The sequence below is a fragment of the Typopeltis vanoorti genome, chromosome 15, assembly GCF_054136105.1.
Source record: "Typopeltis vanoorti isolate ZY-2024b chromosome 15, IOZ_Tvanoo_1.0, whole genome shotgun sequence".
Taxonomy (NCBI): domain Eukaryota; kingdom Metazoa; phylum Arthropoda; class Arachnida; order Uropygi; family Thelyphonidae; genus Typopeltis; species Typopeltis vanoorti.
In genome coordinates, this window is record NC_143563.1 from 36,860,646 (window position 1) to 36,884,122 (window position 23,477).

The window sequence follows — 23,477 nt, forward strand, 5'->3', positions numbered from 1 at the left end:
TGGAATGCGCTGTAAAGAAGTTCCGATTAAAAACAACTATATCTTGGTGTATTTAATAAAATATAGAGTTTCAAACTCTTTACTTTACTCAACTTATGAAATAACATATTTCGATAAGCATAGTTCTCCCTATACGGAAAACGTTTGATGAAAAACATTGAACAGCGGACGGATATAAACTGGAGTGAGAAAACAGCCAATGTTAGGAAAGGGCGTAATCGATATACAACACGCAGCACGCAACGAACATATGGCACACATGTACGAAGCAAGTGCTGGAAGCTTGTTAGTGCACGATTCCAATATCATATTTTATTACTGGTGTTATAAACATTTTCGCATTCATTTACACAAACAGATTTCTGTTTTATATTGTGAAGAAACCGAACCGAAACAGGATATTTAATTTGAATTTCAATGCCAAACGGCAAAAGATACTTCCTGATAAAGCACAAGTAAAAATTAAATATTATTTTTGAAAAGTTAGTAATAGCAGTGAACTGAGAGCATTAAACCGTAAGTACCTTTATAATTCATTGTTTTATAAGATCTTTCGACTGTTTTTAGCCGCATCTCGAATAAATTGTTGACTTACTTAAAATCATGATTAGTAGCAATCTTTCAGTGTACAAGTTTTCCTGTGGAAAGTTTTATAATTAAAACTTTCGACAGAAAATTTCATCGTATGAGTTTTGTCGTTTGGTGTTTATCACGAAGTTTAAAATAATAATGTGAAAATGATCTTAATCATATAAAACATGCAAGGTAATTAAGACTAAAACTTTTAATCGTTGGATTTTTTTATTATTATTATTAAAGTACACTCATTTATTTGATTTTAAGATTAAGGGAATGTTTATATAAGTGGGTAAAAGGGGGGGGGGTAGTTAAAATGAATTTTTTCATATCATATTGAAGCCTGAAAATAATTAACGTCTGCATGAAAATCTGAACAAAGATTAGTTTTTATTTGCTTTTTTTTGTGAAATTATCTATTTATTTATAGGCTCTTTTATATGAATCAGAATGTAATGGATTCTGATTCTCAATAAGTATTTTTGAAAAGGGGAAAAAAAAAGCTATTTCGCATGCTATATATAATATTTGTAGCTTCGTTAAATTTCTTTCGTCAATAAAAATTTTTGATGTTCTAATGAATTTCTAAGTACGTGTACTTGTATAAAACAAGAAATTAGCAGGCTTCCAAAATCTGAATTACAAGGAACATGAACTGAATAAAAATAGTAAGGAGAAAGAAGTGTTATGTAAATACCATGTCTGTACATCTAAAGATTGGAAATTATAACTTGTGAATATCGGCCAGATAGGAACTATTGAGGGGATGGAGCTGTTTACTTCGCTTTGCCTTTAAATGCCGCGACCTTTTTAAAAGGTGCTGATATTAGTTGGAAGCCAAAAAAAAAAAAAAACTAAGGCCATGAGGCTTAGTATATTGTGCATGTTAAATGCGTGTGTTTGGGTTTTCCCTCCAGCTTGTTTTATCTTGAAAAATCTGGAAGGAAAACCCTGTCACCTTACGCAAATGGGCAATTTTTTTTTTTTTTTTTTTAAGAACATTTAATGATTTAAAATGTTTTGCAATATGCAAGAGATAGTTTCGGGATATACGTTAAACTAAATAAAATAAAAAAAAGTTCAAAGGCGAATCCAATTTACACTGATTACAAATTTATGGATGATTAAAACTGCGTGACCATGAAAGTATTTACTAAAGCCCTATGGTATTATCGTAATCCTTGCAAATCTTATTTAATCATTTTTATTTGTGTTTTTTATTAGGCACGTTTCGCAGAGTGTGTAAGTTTTCATTTAACTTATTGTATATTCTACACGCATATGACAGAATTACTCTGGATAAACGGATTTTGGTGAAATTTTGTATTTGAAATCGTGGATAAATTTTTATTCGGCTGTTTCAATCTTGGCTTCAGGATATTTTGAATCGCCCTTAGAGCGAAATAAATTGTTTTATACGTATCATTGGCATGGTTGCTTCTTTTCAAGAAATTATTCTCTTAACAATACAATGCTTTACAAAAGGCTTACTTATCGCATGAATATAAATGAAAAAAAAAATTGAAAATTATTGTAAAGTAATTAAAACACATAAACCCTTGTCTGTTGATTGTGTTGACAGTGAGAGAAGAAAGGTTTAAAACAAGATTCATTTTTGAACCTTTATTTGAAAGGAAGACGAAGTAGATATCCTCTCACATTCCGTAGCTCAATCAATATCGACGATGACTGGCGGTTGGAAAGATGTCGGTTTGAATCTAGTATAAGAAGAGAACCTTTTATCGTGTTTTTTTTTTTTTTTTTTTTTTTTAAGTGAATGTAAATTTACCGGTCTCATAGGGAGGGTGAGCATAGTTCCCCTCCACGAGACTCGGATTTTGCCTCCCGCAAAACAGCCAGAACAACATACTCAATTACAAACATAATACACCTCATAACCTAAAGCATTCCTTGCTAATTTGATGAAAGTTTTGATTTCTTATATGTGCATACCGTTCACTTTCTGCTACTATGCCACTGAATTTAAAACACAGTTTCTTAACAATGTTTCAGTTTTCTCCAAATTGGGAGACAGATTTCAAATTCTGGCTAATTCATTTTGAGGTCCTTTGAGCACCATAATTGGAATCTATGAATGTGTTTAGGTGTGACCTCTTGTCCATCGCTTGACTAATTCTTCAGGTTGAATGCATGATGCCACACTACAGTAATTCTATATTGTCTAGCATATTTCAGAAAAGCTCATTCCATGAAAAGGACAGAAAATCCTACTTCCTTGAGAAGCCCATACCAGATAAATCTAGCAGGTCCTGAGTATTTCATATATTCTTTCATATATTTCTGTTTGCAGCTTTTCTGCGACCAGAAATGAGTGAAAAGCGTGGTAGCACTATCACAAACATATGCACAGTAATTCGTATTTCTAAAATCCTGGAAAGGTTCGGAATATGCATCTGATAAAATACAAACCATCAATCCCACGTTCTTTACTAAAAGATCCTCGAAGAAGAAGAAAAAAAAAAACTGCCATACACGGAAGCTTCATACTAAAGTATGCGTTGTTTTCGGGGACTATTATTTGAGACGAGCTGCGTCAAAGAAACCCATGACTGTCACACGATACATTGACAGCTATCCCCTTCCACTTGTTGGCATATTTACTAACGTAGGAGTGGCCAGATTAATAGAACATATGTTTCTCCTCACGCCTTTCCAACAGAAACCTTCTTGTTTTGTTGACATATCATTTCTGTTGATGTTTGCTATGAGGAAGTGGCTTATTTGTAGCTTTATTCCTCAACTTGATCCACCCTATCGATGGACATTTTTATTAATAGAGTATTATTCATACCATACTTGTAGTAAGTAGTTTGCTTAATTAAAAATAAAAACAACTGATTCGCACACTCTGAGAATAGCTCATTTATGCTGAGATTCTGAGGAAGACTGAGTTATCATCGCCATTAAAAAAAAAAAAAAAAAAAAAAATTGAATTATTTTTAATCAAAGACATTTGGAGTATTTTTTTACTGTGTAGCGAAGATCGTGCAGTGTGATTAATTCATCCTTGGTAGAAATATTTGGGATTCCATAGTTTAGCTAGAAAATGCAAGACAAAACCAACGTGTCAGAAATGACAAGTTGAACCTAACCAAAGAACCACAATAAAACTGACCAGGCGCGTTTGCGAGTTGCAATCTGTGCCGATCATCATTAGAGAGAGAAAAGAATGACTGTGCACGTGGCCCTAGTCTCCCTTCAACCACGGTTTATATTTCAAAATGGCAACAGACTAAACAGTAGATGTGCGAAGCCAGACAAACCACCAGTTAAGTAGGAGGAGGCTATGAACTTTTTTTTTTTTTAAACATGACTCCATATGGTACTTCGTAGAAATAGGTACTTATATTGTAATTAATTGGGTGTGAACTCCGTTATCAAATACTTCAAGCGTCATCGATACGTCTAGAAAATAAATAAAAAACTACATTTAAATCTTTTTATTGTTTGAATTTGTACTTTCATTCAGACGACAGTAAGTTTTACAGCGCCCTCTCACCATTGTTCCACACACACACTGATAATTAATAATATCGTTCACAGAAACCTTGTGTTCATACATGTATCGTTGTGCGTTCCAGGAAGCGTAATTCAAGTACTGAACCCCCACGTGTTCGGGGATGAATTAATCTCATCCTCCCCTGTGAATTGGTGAAGTGTGTTAGGAGAGTTTTGAATGAGTAACTGCTACCAGCTGCTTCCTGAATTGTAAGCACTCTCAGCCATGCATACAACTCACCGTCATGCTCAATAAAATTCCGAATAGAAGCCCACCGCTGAATAATGACTTGCATATTTCTGTTCTACCTGTTTACAGTCGCAAGAAATAGTTGTAGCCTATTCATTCAAACATCGCTCTTATTTTAATCAACCATACGATTTGCATGTCTATACAGTATTTCGGTCTGGCATCGTGCCAAGTATCTAGTGTTTTTTTTTTTTAGAAGGGATTGGAGGGGGAGATTTTTTTCTTTTCATTTCCATTATGTCCATTTCGTTGGACTTTGTCCTCATATTTATGGTGGATTTAGTGCAGTTTCACTAACATCTGCACGGCTTTTCCACTAAAATGCATCGTATGCAACTCTTTGTAACTTAGTTTGCTATTTACAGGATCGTGCAATCTTGCATATTATCTCAATATGGTGTTAGCTTTCATTTCATTGGTTAGCCTATAGAAATGTAATTCTGATTAAGAAGGGAATAAATCAGTGCAGAATGTTTCCAGACTTGGCTAGGTTATTACAGAAACGAGTTTCGTGGCATAGTGATACAAGTCGGAAAAAAAAAAAAAGGAGCAAAAATATTTTTGTTCACAAAAAATGTGAACGCTAAGTGAGGAAGGTCACTGGTTATAGAGGATCGTAAAACTTGGACGGTTTCAGACCACAATCTCTATCAGTCAACAGCAGAGCACAATTCAGAAACTATGGGTTTGAACTTGTACTGTGAATGGATTATGATTAGTCACTTCTGTTTATATAGGCTAATAGAAGGAAAGTACAGGAATAATAGAAGGGAGATTATCAGAAGTATCTATGAAAGTCCCTAAAGACAAGACTAAAACGAAATCTACAAGAAAGTGGCAGAAGGGAGTCTTTAAGAGGCGGGTGATCAATTAATTAGCCCTGTGTTCTGGACAGCATCAAGAAGAGTCGTCAGTTAAACATCCTGCTTTCTTCTAGAAAGTATCAAATAACTTTAGAGCGGTTTCAGTGCGCCACCCCAATCAACAGTATTCCGATTAGATCCGATAAGGACCTAATCTGATCAATTCCGATAAGGTAGATTAGTAGCTACGATGAAAATGACTGTCTTGAACGGAAAAGGACACGAAGTTTTTGGGGAAAGTATGGATGCGATGTGTTGGTGAAAGGACAGGAGACGTCCTTGGTCCACTGAAAAATGGCAAAGAGATGAATCACTGGTTATAGAGGATCTTAAAACTTGGAAGGTTGCAGACCACAATCTCTGTCAGTCAACAGAGAGCACTATTCAGAAACTATGGGTAGTATATCAGGTCAGTTAGAGGAGATCTTCTCTGTACTGGAGAAAAAGAATGGACAAAAGTGTGAAGCACAGAGACACGCAGCATTGGTTGGGAAATTTGAAGAGATGAATCCATCCAGTGTGACATCTAGTTACCAGAACTAGAGAGAAAATTGAACACACACACATACAAAAAAAAAAGGTTGTTGGTACACAATAACATTTGCTTAATATGCATCTCTTCCAAGTTCCTCACCTGAAGCGAAATATGCTCTTAAATGTAAAGAACTAACATATAATTTTCTCTAAATCTTATCCAGAAGTAGACGATGGACGTGGGGACCCTGCGGGTCCACAGCATTGACGGATCTGTTTCGGTAGTTTCTAACTGGTAAGTTTCTAATAGTGAAGTTGACTCATTCATTCATTATTTTTAGAACTAAGGTGATTGTGATTAAGGAGCAGAGACGATATGAGGGATGTTAGTTTCAGAGCATAAGTTTTAAATACAATTAAGAATTATCTACTAGCAAACGTCTAGGTTGCAGGTGACTCAGAAAAAACACCATCATTCTGCTTTGGACACCTGATTCGGGTTGATTAGAATCAGCAGCAAAGCAACTAACGCCACGATGCAGTAAGTGATGTCTGAATTGCGTGTATCATTCGGCGATTGCTCGTTTTGCGGGATGACAAATCCGAGCTCTGATTAGAAACGAACCTCGCAACCCCTGTATGAAATTGGCTGCCTCATCTCCAGTCGAAAAGTCCGTATAAAGATGTCAACTGCCAGATCTTTGTTTCTTCAATATTATGTCAACGCAATCGATGTGTGGGGGTTGATCATCATAATGAAAATGGTCTGAGATGAAAACGCTCGAAAAGTAACAGAACATGGTATGTGTTAAAAAAAAAAAAAATTAACTCCACGTTAGTAATGATACAGTAATAGTTTTTGTTGTTACTTGTTTGTTTAAGAGGGTTATATGTCACATATAACTATAATAGAATTTTATGGTTATATGTGACCATATGAGGCGGGCGTTCTCTTAATTTGGATATTTTCCTTTGAACCACGTTGACAGATACGCAATAGTAGGCTTCCATTTTTCTGACCAGGCAGTGTGTATGGGGACTGCACTTACTTCCCCCCCCCCCCCTTCACGTTCGATGGAAAATCAGCATAATAGTGGCCTTATCGATCCTGCCACCAATATATATATATATATATATATATATATATATATATATATATATATATATATATATACAGTGATTATATTTTAATTATTGTGTCACTCATTCTTCATTATCGGGTTTCTTGGCCCGGAGGGAGTCGCTGTTCTTTTGTGTCCGTGTGATGAATTGGTTTTCGAATCAGCGATTTATCATATCTGTATACGAATCAGACGTGCTTTGCGACAAACTGTTTTCGTGTCACTCCGCTCGTTCCACTATAGTTAAAATAACGAAATTATTTTTGTAGGAGTAGTCCTGCTTACTTTTTAGTTATACTGCCTAAAATGCAGTTATCAGGATCCCAAGTACATCAGCAAATAAACTCGACATAAACACACATGCAGATTGATGCCAAAGGTTTCAAATATCAACATCGTGACAGAGATAATGGTTTGTGGAGGTTAGCATATTCGATAGTTTCTGATAACCTTTGGTCCAGTAAAACCAACTATTTATCCAACATTGCTTTTTATAAATGTAGATTAAATAGCAGTACTCGCAATTGATACTTGAATTTTTTTTTTTTTTATGAACTATAGAAATGGCGAAATTACAGCGAGTTACGTACAATCGAAGCGGCGCTCATCACCATCACATTCCACTCCTGACAGCGACGCCTAGGATCACCAAATCTCCTAGACCAGAGAAAAAAGAAGTAAGGAGTCGGTTGAAGGTTCTAAGGAAACGAGAGTATCAGAGGTTACGTACGATGGTGCCCTCTATAGCAACAAAACCACGAGTTTCCAAGGTAAGTTTCTGTAGGTTGTTTTCGTATGTTATTAATTTAAATGTATATGATCTAATCGAAGTGGAACAGAATTCCTAGCCACTAACTAATTTATGCAATTAAATCATAGTATATAATTATCTAGTTTGCAAACTACTTTTAAAAGTGTAGCTTTCCGAGTTGCGAATGTTAACATTGTTGACGATTGGGATAATAGTTTCAATCGTGGTGTGAGGATGTCCGAAGTGGTGAGAATATGGAACCACGACGAACTAAGGGTTACTTAGTTCTTTTGTATGATGTAAGCACTCATTGGGATCAATATCCATAGATGAGACAGAGCGCTCTGTTTGCACGAATTTTGATTAAATCAAACGTACATTTCGAATTTTTGCTAAACGTTTTCCAGTCATTCCAATTGTGGTTTATTTTTTTTTTGTCTTTCGAGAATGACAAACGGTTATAAAATACCAGCACATCGAGACAACTCCATATTGCTGACTTCAAAAGACAATCAATTAACATACAGTTGAATAATATCAAACCACTAGCAGCTTTCCCCAGCATATACGCACTTAAAAAAAAAAAAAAAAAATCCAAGACCTTGTAAAAAATGAACTGAGGAAATTGGAGATGACTGTATGCCATAGCACTTACTTGCTAACTGAAAAAGATGATCCCATTAGTGTCAAGTAAAGCAACATTTTATCCGTACAAATTGCAGATAGATCACGTGGTTCGTCGATTTACTGTTTTCTGCATAGATAGAAGTTAAAATTCCGACTAAATGCCTTGCAAAAAAGTCAATGACCTAACAACGATGAATCTCGCATATATTGTATCAATAATCCAATTGTACCAATGTACCTTTCAGTGGCACACCCAGGGGGGGAGGGCATGGGGATTCCCCCCAAATGAAAAAGGAAAAAAACACTAGAAAATTTTCCAAAAATCTTTTCCTAATTAAAATTCATTTTTTGTAGTTATGTTGTGTCGTGTCTTCTATTTCTATACTACTTATGAATTATCGGTCACATAAGGTGGGAATACCCTATAGCTCTCTAGAATCACGGCCGCTGTTAAAACAAGCGAACGAGGTAATACTCGGGCGAACCGAGTGCTACTTCGCCCGAGCCGGGCCAGAGGAGATCACGGGTATCATGTGTTGGCGATCATTGCAGATGCTCAGTCGTAGGTCGTATGCAATGCGTAGTGTCTATTCTCAACTCGCCCCCCCCCAAGATAAAATCTTGAGTGCCCCCCCTCAGATTAAATCCTGAGTGCGCCACTGGTACCTATAGTGCATAGAGTGATATCCCCACGAGGGGTCCTGGGACTCCGTGAAGATCCGATGTAATAATTCAATCTATATTTGAATTTCAGTTCAGTTGAACATTTCTTGGATGAAAAGTGGTAGACTTATTTTTCTAGATTAGTGTTACAAATATGACTTCTCAACGATGCGTAGTTTTGAAGCAAGAAAGCCTAAATAAACAGGCTATCAGAAGGTTGTATAGCGTTCTGAAAACCTAATGTTTGTTTTCAAGCACTTATGGGAAGCTCATCATGAGAACCTTCATAAAATGATTTGGATAAATAAGTTTTGAATTAGTAATCCTCGAAAAACCTTACGACATTTTATAAACTATTTCTCATCAGAAAATATAATTAGGGTTACTAATGTCAGTATGTTATTAGGTCTCTTAGCTTTAGATTACGCCCAAGAACTTTTTCAACTGATAACTTTTTGATATCCAGTAATATGGTTTTTTTTTTTTTTTGGTTTTTTTACTGAATATAGAATTAACTAAAATAATAAACAACGAAAAGTACAGGGAAGCGAAGGATGAACTTCGATTAAAATTATTTCGTTCGTAATTAAAACATCTTGATATGAGACAATATTGCCGTTTTTAACATTTTACGCCCCCCCCCCTCCCGTTTGCCATTCTGATAACGTCGAAGTGATGATGGGACATAAGGCAGCTGACGTATGTTTACGTTGGACGGTGAGTTCTCACACTCCGTGGTGAGTAGGTTTATTCTACCAGGCCACAGTCGTGTCGCTGTATAAACATAAATACCACGGATACCCCTAACCCCCTAAAGATAGAAGGATTATCTCGTGTAGCATTTCACTACATCGTTCAACACTCTCCAGAACTTGTGTAAAAAAAATAAAAGAGCCACTAAGAAAGTTGCCACTGTGTTTTTATTTGGAGAAAGAGACTTCCTGGGTTCCATCTCTCTTTATCCCATTCTGATGCTATCGGAGGTTCTGCTTAATTGGCTGTTTTCCTTTCAGGGAATAGGGAAACAGGCACCGTTCACATACTTCTTTTATGATAAAAGACAGCAGTATGCTAGTTTCATTGAGAACGCATCGAAAATAAGTTAATTCGTATGGTTTGTTTACAAACTAGGCTTGCCAATTGTAGTTGCTTTTATGCAATATTTCTTAGCCAAGCTTGATCATGTGCTATTCTTTTTTTTATAACCATTTATTTTATTATTATTATCGGATTGCGGTGCTCGCTCATCCATAGATTATCCATGACTATTTAATATTAAAAGTAGGGAAAGTGAACAGATATGTTTGTAAAATGAATAACAATCCACTTACCTATCGTAATATTTCCATTACGTAAAAGGTAGACAGCGCCTCCTCTAAATGCATTCCATTACGAATGGTGAAAAAAAATAAAATTATTTTTATTAATTGTACTTCCTGCATTGCTGAATTTTTAAGAAACAGTATAATTAGAGAAGCAGTACTAGGTTGCATCCACTTTAATAAGTGGATGGTTAATAATTCTTTTGTATATTGGATAGTTATATATCAAACGTATATTATATATACGTACATTATTATTATTATTACTAACTTCCTGGAGTCAAGGCTCATTACATACATTACTTATTATTACTGATAATGACTAAAGCGTGATTTATTCTGAAACTAACCGATAAACAATCATAAAATGTTATATATTCTGTGTTTATAACTTATGGTAACAGTTTCGAATGTATTTCATTCTCTTCCAGGTTAGGGTGATTGAAGAAGCCGTCCGTTACATCGATCATCTACATGCAGCTCTCATCACCAAACTTCGCACTAAAGGATTGCCTCAGTGTCTGCAAGGTGAGAAAATTTCTTGGACTTTGTGTGTGTGGGCATAACTTTGATGATCCATATTTAAGAAGTAGTTTCAACATTTCTGTGTTCATGCTCCCGGATATTAGCATCGAGACCGACTGTAGTAAACACGCTTTGTGTGGCTTGCCAGCAACGAGTTTCCATTACAAAAACGCCTGTGAAGATAATATCTCATGTTAATGTTTTGTCCCTGATTCTCAGACATCACGACATGCAGCATAATCTTAGAGAATAGTCAAAACGTGTTGCATTTTTACGTTTTATTCATTTTTTTATCTACTTCAGAACTCGAGAGAGCAATGCTATAATCATCGTGTGCCTCATTGCTAGAGGATCCGAAGCCCATCGGATCTAATGAAGGCTTACAAAGAGTCTGGTGTAAGAAATGAAAGAATAAAATCCAACAATGGAGCTTTTGCCAACACGGAAAACTACGTTTGAAAAGCTGGTTTTTTTCCAGCAGATGAAGAAGCCGGAACATGCATGTACGTGCTTAATTTGAAGGGAATTAACCCCCTCTTCCCTGCAGATTAAAAATATATGTTGGGTTTTTACCACTTCAGTCTCGATAGCTTTTGATTGGACCTCACCTTTTTATTAAATTAACACGATATAATCCTGATTCATTAATGAGAAAAGTCCTATTATGTTTAGGGGCAGTTTCCGAAAGTTCCTAAACCTTAGTTCAAATGAAAACTTTCGTTATCTGATTAGCTAACTTAGCGAATCCGATGTAGACAGTTTCAAATATATACACATGTCCCACTCTAAAAAACTACCCCTCCTTTATATAACGTCTTCGATGTCCGCATTCGTAAGTCTCTGAATTAGTACTTTTATCTCGTGAGCATCTCGTTTTAAATGAAATACAGCCATGGAGTTATTGTCAACTTGTTTGCTCAGTAGCGCGTGCAATTCGGCCAGACCGAGCCCCTCAGAAGAGATCGTAACCTAGATCCCTTAGAATAAGCTTATTCCTGTCCCTCCTTCGATTATAATAGATCTCTGTGGGGGAGGGTGGACGAACAATATTCTATTTCTCTTTTTTTTAATTCGCCCTCATGAGGCTGCTCTAAAATTCTTTTAAACCCTTACACTGCAGCAGCAAAAGGAAGACAAGCAGCCCGCATCTCCGACGTCTTTATCGCCCCTTAACCTCACTCTATTATATGTTAGGCCGTAGATAGTGAAGATAACAGAGGTCAAACTTCCACGGCGTCACCGCCCTTGTAACTCTAACTGCAGTGTGCGAACAGATTGGCACGAATATCCTTTCAGAAGTGACGTGGTATGCACAAAGAGGCTTTCGTTTAAATGTTGGGGGTGGGGGAAAGAAAGAAGCGATTTTTCTTGAACTCATCGACGGCAGCTGCATCGTCACCACATCTGACAGAGATTCGTCAATAAAAAAAAAAAAGCAGGTTAAATCCAGCAGTGAAGATTAATTGAAAGTTCAAAGGAGAATTGCGGTATTTTATTAGCCTCTGGAGGCTACCCAAGTATATGTTTTGTTCGAGGATCGCTCTCTATGAAAGGAGTTGCCATTTTATTGAGCATATCCAACGAAATGGTTCTGATTGCTTTTGCTACATTTCTGCAGCTGTGCTCATATCCATGTTTTTGTTCCATTGTCCGCCTTGCACCACTTTTTTACACCAGCCTTGTTTTCTGTGCGAGAGAACATAGAGCGTGACATGAAACAGTAAAGATACAACAGTACTTCATCAGGGGAAGAAACGGTAAACGAATATCCCTCCTCCGTCACAAAGACATTCACCAAAAAAAAATAATAATAATTTTGCTTTCATTCAAGGACTTTGGACACGGCTCACTGAACAGCGGTCAAGTTTGGCGGAACTAATGGCCCAGCTCTCGGTAGATGACCTTGGCCATGAAATCGAGCAGTAAATGTTGGTGGTTTATTCTCTGAAAGCCTATTTCTTCTTAGAGAGTTTTTTTCTCCCACAAACCTGTATTTAATTTACACAGAACTGCTCTTGCTTCTACTGTATTCTGTGTCGATGCTAAATGTAGACTCCACCTCATATGCTTAGGTATTGAGATCCAACTGTGTTATATTATAGTCACTTTCTTCCCAGCTCTCCTATTAATTACGCATAATTCAATAATATTGATTACAATATAAAAAATAGTCCTGGGATAGGATTTAAACCTCTAGAAATTTCTAGGGAGTTTCTGACAAAGCATACAGACGTAGCATGCATATATTTTCTGAGGAAAAAAAAAACCTTCAGCGAAAATTTATTAAATTGACTTATTTCTAGAACATTTATATTACTTTATTTTTTTAATATTTGTTTTCTTGATACTTTTTTTATAAAAATTTTCATAAGGATTCTACAAATAAAGAAATATTTTTATATGAGGTTCTGCAGCTTCAAAATGTTTAAAAAACTGTTGTAGACAATCATCAATTTTCATTCGTAATATATAATTTTGCATCGTTTTGAAACTTACCACCAAAATGATCTAATTAAAATGTACAGGACCACAGTAGAGTTTTGTATCATTTCTGTTTTCGTAAAATCTCGATTCCCCCCGCCCCCCCAATTGAAATATGTTAAGATTTGTAAGAATTAAAAATACAATTTTGTAAAAATCTAGTTCCGGGGCGGAAAATCCTGTCTGTCCCTTATGAGACCAACTAACTCATCTTCAGTTGAACATTATAAAGGTTCTTTGTGTCTCAGATAGGATTGGAATCTAGATCTTTCCTCAAGAACGTCTAGTTATTTATAATTATGAGCATAGAAGGAACGACGAACTAAAGTAATCTAAAATAGACAAGATTCATATTTGCGAAATGGACCTAAAATAATAAAAGATCATCCATTCACTCTTCTCCTTCTGAACGCTCCACTTGCATAAACGCATAAATAGGAGCAAATTTCCCATACGAGTTAATATAGTCCGACAACAGAAGCGAGAGCTGTCGTTGGCAGACTGCCAAGAAGAGTCAATTCATGTTGAAGGGAAGAAAGAAATAAGGCAATGTACGAATTGGTCACAACACGCGAAATCACGTGCTTTATACGTAAAATTTTCCGACTGTCATAAAAGCAAATAGTTACCACTTTAAAAACTACAATGATCGTAAAAGAGAAGTTAATTTTCCGACGTGTAATAATAAACACTCATCCCACAATACGGATTGATTATCGAAATGGATTTTCCTTCTTTTGACATGCGCAGAAGTGTCTCGTATCTGTGGACGTACTATACAAGTGAAGCAGTCCGACTCTTATTTCACAGCCATGTACGAGTTTTTGGAAACGCCATTTTGAAAACTAGAAAAGGTGATCATTATGTTCTGGCGAGCTATTTAGAAAGTTCGGTGGTATTATTCTGGATGCCTTCCCTCCCTCTGTGTATTGAAATATGTTGATGCAGTTTTTAATTGTGGAATAGAAAAAGGACCAGACATGACTACTGATTTCGGACCATTCAGTTAAATATTTATTGACAAAAATTCCTTAACTATCTATGTGTCTGCACCGAACATTTTCACTTTAACTCGCCATGCTCTTCCAACAGGGTGTTTTCCGATGGGCCAAGAGTGAAATGTGATGTCCCACCTACTTGCTAGATCTCTGGTCATCATCCACATTTTCTGTCTTGAAATGAGATTTGGAGACTTTTTCTGGTTTTGTTAATTCAAAACCACTTCTGGTCATTCTCATATGTTGATAACCACAGTTTTGCATTTTAATCAATCATTTCCGAAACTTTCTTTTCTATGTTTGCGTTTCGTTAATAATTTATACCGACTGTCTGTTTTCCAGATGTCTGTCGTTCATTTTCATCACCATCGCGTCAGTTGTACCAGCTGGAACAAGTATGACACACCCTCTGTCCATCGTGTATGCTATCACCCAATAAAATAAATAAAGCCGCTAACGCCTTTTATTCTCCAAGAGAGAGAGAGAGAGAGAGAGAGAGAGAGAGAGAGAAAGCGAGGCCATTGAAGTGCATAATTTTTGCAGAAATAGCAGAAACAGGACGCGGGTTAAAATCCCAACACGGATCTACACTAGTTGTTTTGTGGTAGCTATCTCCCCATCTGAATGAAAATCCTGAAAAAGGGCTCATTTATACCAACTTGGCTACAGACTCCCACGGTTGTTTAAGAAAGCTGAAAATGCTCGAAATCCATTCATTTATCGATATTTATTATGATAGTTCTCGTCAGCTTGCGAATCCCATAGATTAAGGCATTTGACTTCAGAATGCGTCACCTACTTTAGGCAGCAAGAAATCGTCTACAGTTACCATACGGGATGTGATCGACTTTACAACTAGACTTTTGTTATTATTATTATTAAGTGATTACTTTATTGTCTGTAATAATTTATCTTCAGAATATTTTCTTCCTGCTTGTGTGATTGCTGTTTCTGGGATTTTATTCCGGAAATACTTTCATTAATATAAATTTATTAATGTTTTTTGACTGAGTTGTTTTGACTTTTGCGATCACCGTCTTCAAATGTGGAGTTTAATTTTTCCGAAGATGTGGAAATCAGAAGAATAAGATGATCAAAGAAGTGTTGGGATATTGACTGCTCTGATAGTGATGGAAGATCTTGCAATTTGTGGCCTTTATTTATTTATCTGACAAAATGCTTTCATGGTGAAATGGTTCATCGGTGAACAGATGGATGACATAGAGCGGCAGGAAACTTAGTCGAACACCTATTGTGTGTTAGTCTTCGTTGATGAGCTCGAAATCACTAAAGAACAAATTTCGCTAGTTATTCCAGGGTATTACCGAGATTGGTAGAGCAGCGGTCATCCTCGTTGACCTCCAGCCATAATTCATGGCAACCCTTCTTGTTTATTTGTTCATTATCTTTCGTTCATTTTTTTCTTTTTTTTTTCGATCATCCACTGGTAAAAGTTGTGATGTGAACGTCTCCTTTTACGGTGTCAACGGCCACATTAACCTGGGCTGTCTCGCGCACGCTACGACTCCTCCCTGTTCTGCAGCGCAGGTAGGGATGCCGAGAGAGAGAGAGAGAGAGACAGGTGGCTACCGGCGAACGACAGATTCCTCGCGAGGTCTGAGCTGTGAGGTCATTTTTGTTTGTTTTGTTGTGCCAGTTTATGGCCGGGACGTTAAACTGATTCATGGTCTTCCCATGGCCTTTCGCTACCTCCGACCGCCGAACAGGTGTTTGCAGCTATAGGCGGGGTTACCACTTTTAACCCGTTCTTTTTATTTTTTCTTTCTTTCTCTTTCTTCTCGAGTGTTATTATGAGTTTGCTTCAGGATGTTGCTGAGTTACCGATGGCGACGAGGGATAAATAACATTTCTTCAAGATGCATTCCGACCGTGACGAGTGTTAAGGGACTGAACCCAGCACAGCTGTTTTTCGAATTTGCACATGTTAACGAGCTGATCAGATAGTATATTCGCTCGCACGTTTTTTGCATTAAAGCGACTTGGAAACGGTTGCGATAAATAGTTGGGTTGCTTGGATTGTCGTCTCCCACCCTATCGAAGGTTATTTAGTGGGTTTAGATTACGGGCCAGGTGTGGCGCATGGGTAGCGTTCGTGTTAAGGCGTGAAAGGCGTAGGTGGGCATCTAATTGGTGTCCGAAAGGGATCCTCCGTCTGTCGAATAAATTTAGAGCAGGGCGTGGTGACTCTAATGCATATGAAAGAGATAACGGTGGAACCGAACCTGTGGAAAAGTTCGGTTGCATTGTGTGTATGAGGAACTATGATGTCACTCTTCTGCAAGATGGATGAAGCAACTAGAGGACGAGAATTTAGAAGTATTTATGTTATAGGTCCGGTTTGTTTTTCCTCTTGCTTAATGAAACTCATCCCCCCCCCAACCTTTGTAAACACGTATAAAGTGCGTTATGGAGACAGAAGGGCTGTTCATCCTACAAAACATGCAAATTCCCTAGAGACAATGTGCAGACACAATACGGTTGTCTCATAAACTTCAGTCGCTTTTGGCGAAATCGGACCACTTAAGCAATCAACCAATCCAATAGCTGAGCCATTGTAATTTTACATCAGACGCAACTCCAATGGGGGGATCTCAAACCCGAAGGAGTGCTTAAGGGTTGTTTTTGAATAAACGGGCTGTTTTTTAAAACCTTGTAGTAAACAAGCTGTAATAAAGGAAGGGCAAGTTATCCGCCTTTCCCCGGATAACTCCCTCTTCACCCTCCAGCCAGTAAAACAGAAAAGATCGCGAGTGGTTGTGTTATGCACAAGTACTTATCGGCACGGAGGGTGGTGCATGTGGAAAACAATGCCGACCTCAGTGGGTGGTCGTCGGCGACCTCTCCGCTACTTGTAATCTAAAGCGTGAGGTAAATGCCAAACCGAACTGCCTCCACAGTTGTTTATTGAGTCGTTTTGCCCATTTACAAAGAAACTGCACCCTAATGATGTTTACTGGGAGGTCTTGGAGAATGGTCTCCCCTCCCTATCTCCACCCCAACAATTGTGACGGTAGGAGAAGAGTAATTGTGTCCCAAGGGATTGCGGATACCTGCAATCTTTAGGGTTATCTAAAATGCCCACTACATTCAAAAGTATTGGTCTATCCATAGATCAAAACATCCGAGGGGAGCCATGTCAAAAGTGGTGGTCTAATTAGGAAACCTTTAAGACTTGGGCATCGTGAATATCGGCAATATAACACACCTTTGTACTTCAAAGAGAAACAGGTATTAGAACATCACACACACGACCATTTAAATACATTCCAAAAGAGACTTACAACATTGGAATAAATGAATCTTGCAAGCTACGAACAAGAAATCCACCTCATATTTTTAATGTCGAATATCTGATTACTCCACAATTTCTATGACTGGCCCCGATCACTAATTATCATACGCCAATAAAAATCATTTAATGACACAAAAACGTAGACCTGCATTTCTTGAGTGAACGGTGCCAGTAGGTTTGTTTCTTTGTTTGTGATGCAATCAGAAATTGCCTCATTCAAGTGCAAAACAACTCTCATTATAAAAGACATAAATATTGTCCGATTGGAACGAAAGGGGATTGTTTCATTTCATCGGGTGCATAGTAGGGACAGGATTTATTAATGCCTCGTGTCAAACATGTTGTCATTCCAGTTACCCACCAGGAAGTTCTGACCTTTTCGATGACGAGTATTTGTTGCGCGCGTATGTCATTCCACCGATCATGCTGCAAAGGTGAGAATCCAAAGTGCAGTCATTAATTTTGCCTTTAATTTATTATCTCGTTGTTTAAAGCGAGACGGAGGACGTGGGAACCGTGAAGTCGACGAGCTGCCATTGATAGGTGTCCACCCCTCTTTCTGTTAATTATCGATAAATGCTTGTGATTTATTGCGGAACGATTAATTAGCCATTGTTCGCAGTCGTTAGGCTGCTTTATTGTTAGAAGTCTGCGGGGGTGAAGAAAGAGGGGGGGGCAAGCGAGTTAGCGGCACGTATTTTGCTTAATAACGAACAACAGCAATCCATAAAGTGGAAGAGTGAATGTGTTTTTCTTGTTTGACAAATAAAAGTCCTCCGCCCTCAACTTGGATGATATTGTAAGCAAATGATCAGTCTAGCAGTCCACAAAGCGGAACATATGATTTTCGATTTTATCCTAAAATAATTGTTTTCGTGATATATTAACTTAAAATTCAGATATCATTAAAATTTAACCAGAAACAGACGTAGTTTGTTGTGGTTTTGAATTATAATTGAAACAAACTATGAGGCCAATGTTTTGGACTATTGAATTTTTTGGCTGTTTGCTGGTGGGGAGATCCCTCCACCATCCAATGAGATCGGATAACTCACCTTCGGTTCCAAAGCTATTTAAGTTCTTCGAGTCTATACAGAACTGAAACCCAAGTCTTTCCAACGAACATCATCGATATTGACGGAATCCACTCAGTGAAGAACCATTTCATCCTTTGTATGTTTATACACCAACTTGAAAAACCCCACACTTTTCCTAATTCAATTTTTTTAAGTATTTTGTTTCCTAAATATCTTTAATTGCTTTCCAGAAGTATGTCAATCACACAACCATACATTCTGTGACCTTGTTGAGTGGTATTCGATAGCTCGTAGTCATTGAGATATATCGATGAAAAAATAGGAGGTATTCCCAGTCAATAGTTTGGGGAATCCTCTCGAATATAGACGTGATAGAAGGGAGATTTTTTTTGTTGTTGTTTACATTTGGAAAATATCAAAGAATACACTATCAGAGTATGTTCAATGTTCATCCGAAGATGGACAGTAAACTGATGGTCACCAGAAATTCCTGTTTATACTTGAACTATATGTAATGGAAAACTTTTCATCCTGAAGCCAATCTTATTCCAAAATCGCAATAAATGTAATATGTGTAACATGAATTTCATGAAGAAACTGCATTTTTATAACTTAAAGAAACATAATAGCTACTGAATGTAATAAGGAAGACCACACACTGCCCGTTACTCTTTGGTTTGTGTAACACGAAGATGTGAAGCATGCATATATAATAATAGAAAAAAAAATTATTACGCTGACTTTTACGCAATATCTTTTGTAATGGTATCGAATTTTGTGATCCTCTTTCTACAGTGGGCACACTATGCCTACCGAAAATGGTCATAGCCAAAACATGATTGAGCAGCTCTTTCATAGTTCAGAGGTTTCGGCTGCAAATAGTATACCTTGGAACAAATTTGTGCCATGTAATCTTGTCGTGCAGAGAAAAATATTGCTTGCAGTCGATTTAAAAATAATAAATAAGAAAGAATGTACCTTTAAGGACACTATTTAGCAATAAATAAATGAAGTGCCTATTGTTCGGGAAAGTAATTTATTAATAAAGTGAAGGTTCTGAAAGTGCTATTATTAGGATTTATTTTATTTTATTTATTTATTTTATTATTTTTTTTTTTTTTTACGTGAACACGAGAGGGGGTTCTCTGGGTTAGAGACCAAACATCGTACATTTTCTGGGTTCCAATAAGGAAGGTGTTGTCTTCTATCGACCAACTAGACAGCTTACGGAGCTTTTACCACCTTTGCCGTGATTGCGTGGATATGACACTACTTAGCAGGAACGATATTACCAAGGGTTGCCATCAGTTGGAAAGAGAAATTTTACTTTTCAGTTTTAGCACTAATTTCAATGCTAAAGTATAAAAAAAAATAATAAAATTTAGAACTGTTCGTGAAAGGTTATTTCAGTGTTTGTAAGCTCCTTCTACAGTCATAGTGACTACCTTTTTGTGGCACAGACTATAGTGTTTCAGTTGAAGCTGTGTTAGTCTTATGTTGAGGTAGATATTTTCGAGCAAAACAGACAAACGGACTAGAAGCTTGTTGGCCTCGTAGCCTTAAACACTTAAGGCTACCCGAATTCTAAACCTGACCATCCAAATCCAAAGTCATACTTTCCTATGATCTGTGGGCAAAAACAAATAGTTAAAAAAACTATCAGCAAAATCATAAAAAAAAAACGTAAAATTCAAAAATGCGGTCTTCTGCAGAATCGCATGTCTTTTAAGCTGGGAGATTAAAGCAAATGACCAAGATGTTACAATCTTTTTTTTTAGCACAACGTCAGTTTGCCTTGAAATATAAAAGATCATTTTAAGTACATTCTCGTTAACTATTGGTAATAAATAATATTTTTAATAGCAGTTTTATATACAGAGGGTTCTAAAAATCACAGCAAATTAGTGCCGCGCGTAAGTAGAGGTTAAATCAAAAGGAATGTGTTAATGTTCTTTTTGAACAGCTAGTTGTAGCTCTTAAGTGATAAAAGAAATGAAAGAGGAGCTGGAGAAGCGGGTTCGGTTGCTCAGCTATTGAACTGTAAATGGATGTGGGGAAGTTGATGCTCGTACACAGGGCCGCCGTAGGAACTTTGTCGCCCCTTCCTCCTTATTTTTCGTATAGTTTATGCCAATTTTCTGCCCCAAAAAATCTTGTAACTCGTGCAAATGCACGTTTTGCACCGTTGGTAGACGGTGCAAAAATCACAGTTGCTCGTACATAGACTTGGAAAATGTGGGCGGGAGAAGGTTGCTAGATGTAGTTCAGAGGAGCAGGCACTCGTGAAATACCTATAGAAAAGACATAAGACGGAAACATCGATTAGCAACTTTTCCTTTTTTGGATTAGCATTGAGAATTTTTGGGAAGTTCTTCGTTCATCATCCCAAATGTAAGAACAAATAAGGTTGGTGGAATTTGAATTTGTTCAGAGTTAACCAATGGATAAATGGAAAAAATGATGCATAATCAGTTGTTTGGCATGTGAGGAGATAATTGATGCGATGCTTTTATGTAAAGAAAGGTGAAATGGGAAAGTCAGCCCAAATAAGAGGGATCTGGTCTTGTTTGACGAGCTGGGTACTATCAAAGCTAAACGGACGTGAACTAATATATTTTTTTTACGAGGGAAAAAGCCACAATTATGTTTTGAAGCACTGAAAAAATTAAGTCAAGTACAGCCCATAAGATGGTAATGGATATTATCATATTTACTAGAAATAGAAATACAAAGTTTTGTTTTATGTTATTGTATGGTGTTATTATTGGGTTGTATTTTATTTCTTGTATCTTACTACATCTTGAATAAATAAAGAATGATTGAAGTTACAAATGCGAAAATGAATTTGACTGGAAATTTTAAAGACAATTTGATTTCGATGTAAAGGTTTGCTTATATATTTTTCTCTTTAAACAAACTAAAAAAAAAAAAAAAAAACGATATAGGAGAAATTCTGAAACGTGTGCATTATTAGCAAATTACAGTAGCAAAAAGTCGCCCACGTTTTCTCACTCAACCTACCCCGCTTTCCCCCCACTCCTCTTCTCCATAAAGGAGAACGAACGGGGAAATCCATTGCATGCCATATTTAAACTACGATAGCTGCTCTGCGTTTCAATGATGCTACTGCAGGTCATGATCCGTTAGCACAGCCTGTCTAAGAAGTTCATTTACACATCTCCTTCCAGATCAGGCTAGTAGTACCAAGAGTAGGAGGCTGTGTAGGCAAAGGTGGATGTAGGTAGTGTCCTCACGAGCTTCAAAACTAGGCTCTAATAGCCCGTTATCCCTCCTGTCTACTATCGATAAGGCGGCGGTGACAGGAGGAGTCGAAGGCTGTGGGATGCGGGAGTGGGTGGGACCTCTATAGCCATCGTTGGTTTTAGTGCGCCACCTACAGAGCATCGACAGGTAAACAAAGACACATCTGGTCTGTATCATGGAAACTTGTAGCCTTTTTAGGGGAAGTTTATTGCGGAATAAAAACCTGAATTAATGTCTGATTGCAAGTTTTTTTTACTTGAATCGATTATTTCACTGAAATAGAACTATGTGACCCTTAACTTTTTTTTTTTTTTTTTTTTGTGCGTGTGTTCAAATGCAGGTTCAAATATCGATGTCAGTAGCCTAGGTCAACACGATGTCCGCGATCTGGTTCGCCACCTAGTGGAAAACCCTCCGGAAATCTTCACGCGACGACCCGAGGAACGACCTTCCCAGCCAATGTCTACTTCTGGAGTATTCCGCGAGAGGACGCGTCATCTCCCCTCTTACCACCTCCGCCTACAGAAGAAACAGTAAAGGAGAAAGAAGCAGAAGTAAGTGCAGTTTCGACTACTGAATTTGAGATTCGTCATGTGAAATCATTGTTAATATGTCGCTTTTCTATAAGTGCATACTGATTTTTTTTTTTTTTTTTTACTCTTTCAGTTTTCTCGGCGATCCACATTAAAGACAGATTACATAATTTCATCTCAAATATGGGACGATTTCAGTTCTTAACACTGAAATCGTCAAAAAATAACCGAATCACGTGGCCTGGAGACGTTGACAAACTTTCGAATAAGTTAAAAACTTATTTTCATAGAATAGGACTGTGTGCCACTACTAAATGGAACAGCAACGCTACCTGTTGGCGATGTATCCCAGTACAGCACGTATGTCAGTGTGATTCCCTAAAACTATGTATTTTATCATGTCGCGCTAGGACTTCAGGACTCATGGACAAAGTGTTATTCTGTGAGGTGTGCTCATGCGCGGAATCTTCCCATCTCCAATGAAGTGTTTGATATGAATCATATGTTAAGTCTTGTACAGTATGTAAATGTTCTGGTTAAGGCAAAGTTGATTAAATATTTTCTGATATCAGTGACTGTTTGTAAAATTTTTATGTTGTCATATTTATATCATTATTGTTTGTAAGATTTTTCTTTTTTCCGCTTGTATTTTAACATCCAATATTTTAAAATACCGGGATAGGAAATTCACTTTTTAGCTCTTCCAAATTCAGCCCTAACAGATTAATGTGAGGCTATTCCAAATTAGAGCACACTCCCTGCACAATGAGATTTTTTTCTGTGACGTCAGTTCACTATTTGATGTAGCAATTTTTACATGTTTCTTTCAATACATTATTATAGAAATAAGAATATAAATTAATATAAACAATACAGTAAATCCTAAGAGGTACACATTAAATTAAATATCAATGAATTAATTAAATCGGTTTTTTTTTTAATTTCATTTTTCATTTCAGTGGATTTCTTTTCATAAAGACATGGTCTTAAATTACTAAAATTTCAAGTTTAGTAACATATTTGATTTTTAAGCTTGATATGAAAGAGTTGTAGAATGTTTTTCATGGGTTGAGTAATATACAAGAATCGATTTCTTTCATTCAGATTATTAATTACAGTAAACAAACAATAAAAGTTTGGGCATGACAATCATACGAAAC

At 36.9% G+C, this 23,477-nt stretch overlaps 1 protein-coding gene across 1 annotated transcript; it reads left to right on the forward strand.

Annotated features, from left to right (window-relative positions):
• The first annotated feature begins 253 nt into the window (after positions 1-253).
• On the forward strand, positions 254-22,888 carry LOC150098632 (uncharacterized). The gene is made up of 5 exons (XM_090405619.1): positions 254-516; positions 7,365-7,573; positions 10,598-10,694; positions 22,125-22,338; positions 22,451-22,888. The coding sequence occupies exons 2-4, from the start codon at positions 7,367-7,369 to the stop codon at positions 22,319-22,321; spliced, it is 501 nt and encodes a 166-aa protein (XP_090261745.1). The 5' UTR covers positions 254-516; positions 7,365-7,366; the 3' UTR covers positions 22,322-22,338; positions 22,451-22,888.
• Positions 22,889-23,477: the final 589 nt, after the last annotated feature.

Coding starts and splice junctions, on each gene's coding strand:
- LOC150098632 (XM_090405619.1), top strand. CDS start 7,367: ATGGCGAAATTACAGCGAGTTACGTACAATCGAAGCGGCGCTCATCAC. Junction 7,574..10,597: donor CAAAACCACGAGTTTCCAAG/GTAAGTTTCTGT, acceptor ATTCTCTTCCAG/GTTAGGGTGATTGAAGAAGC. Junction 10,695..22,124: donor ATTGCCTCAGTGTCTGCAAG/GTGAGAAAATTT, acceptor GTTCAAATGCAG/GTTCAAATATCGATGTCAGT.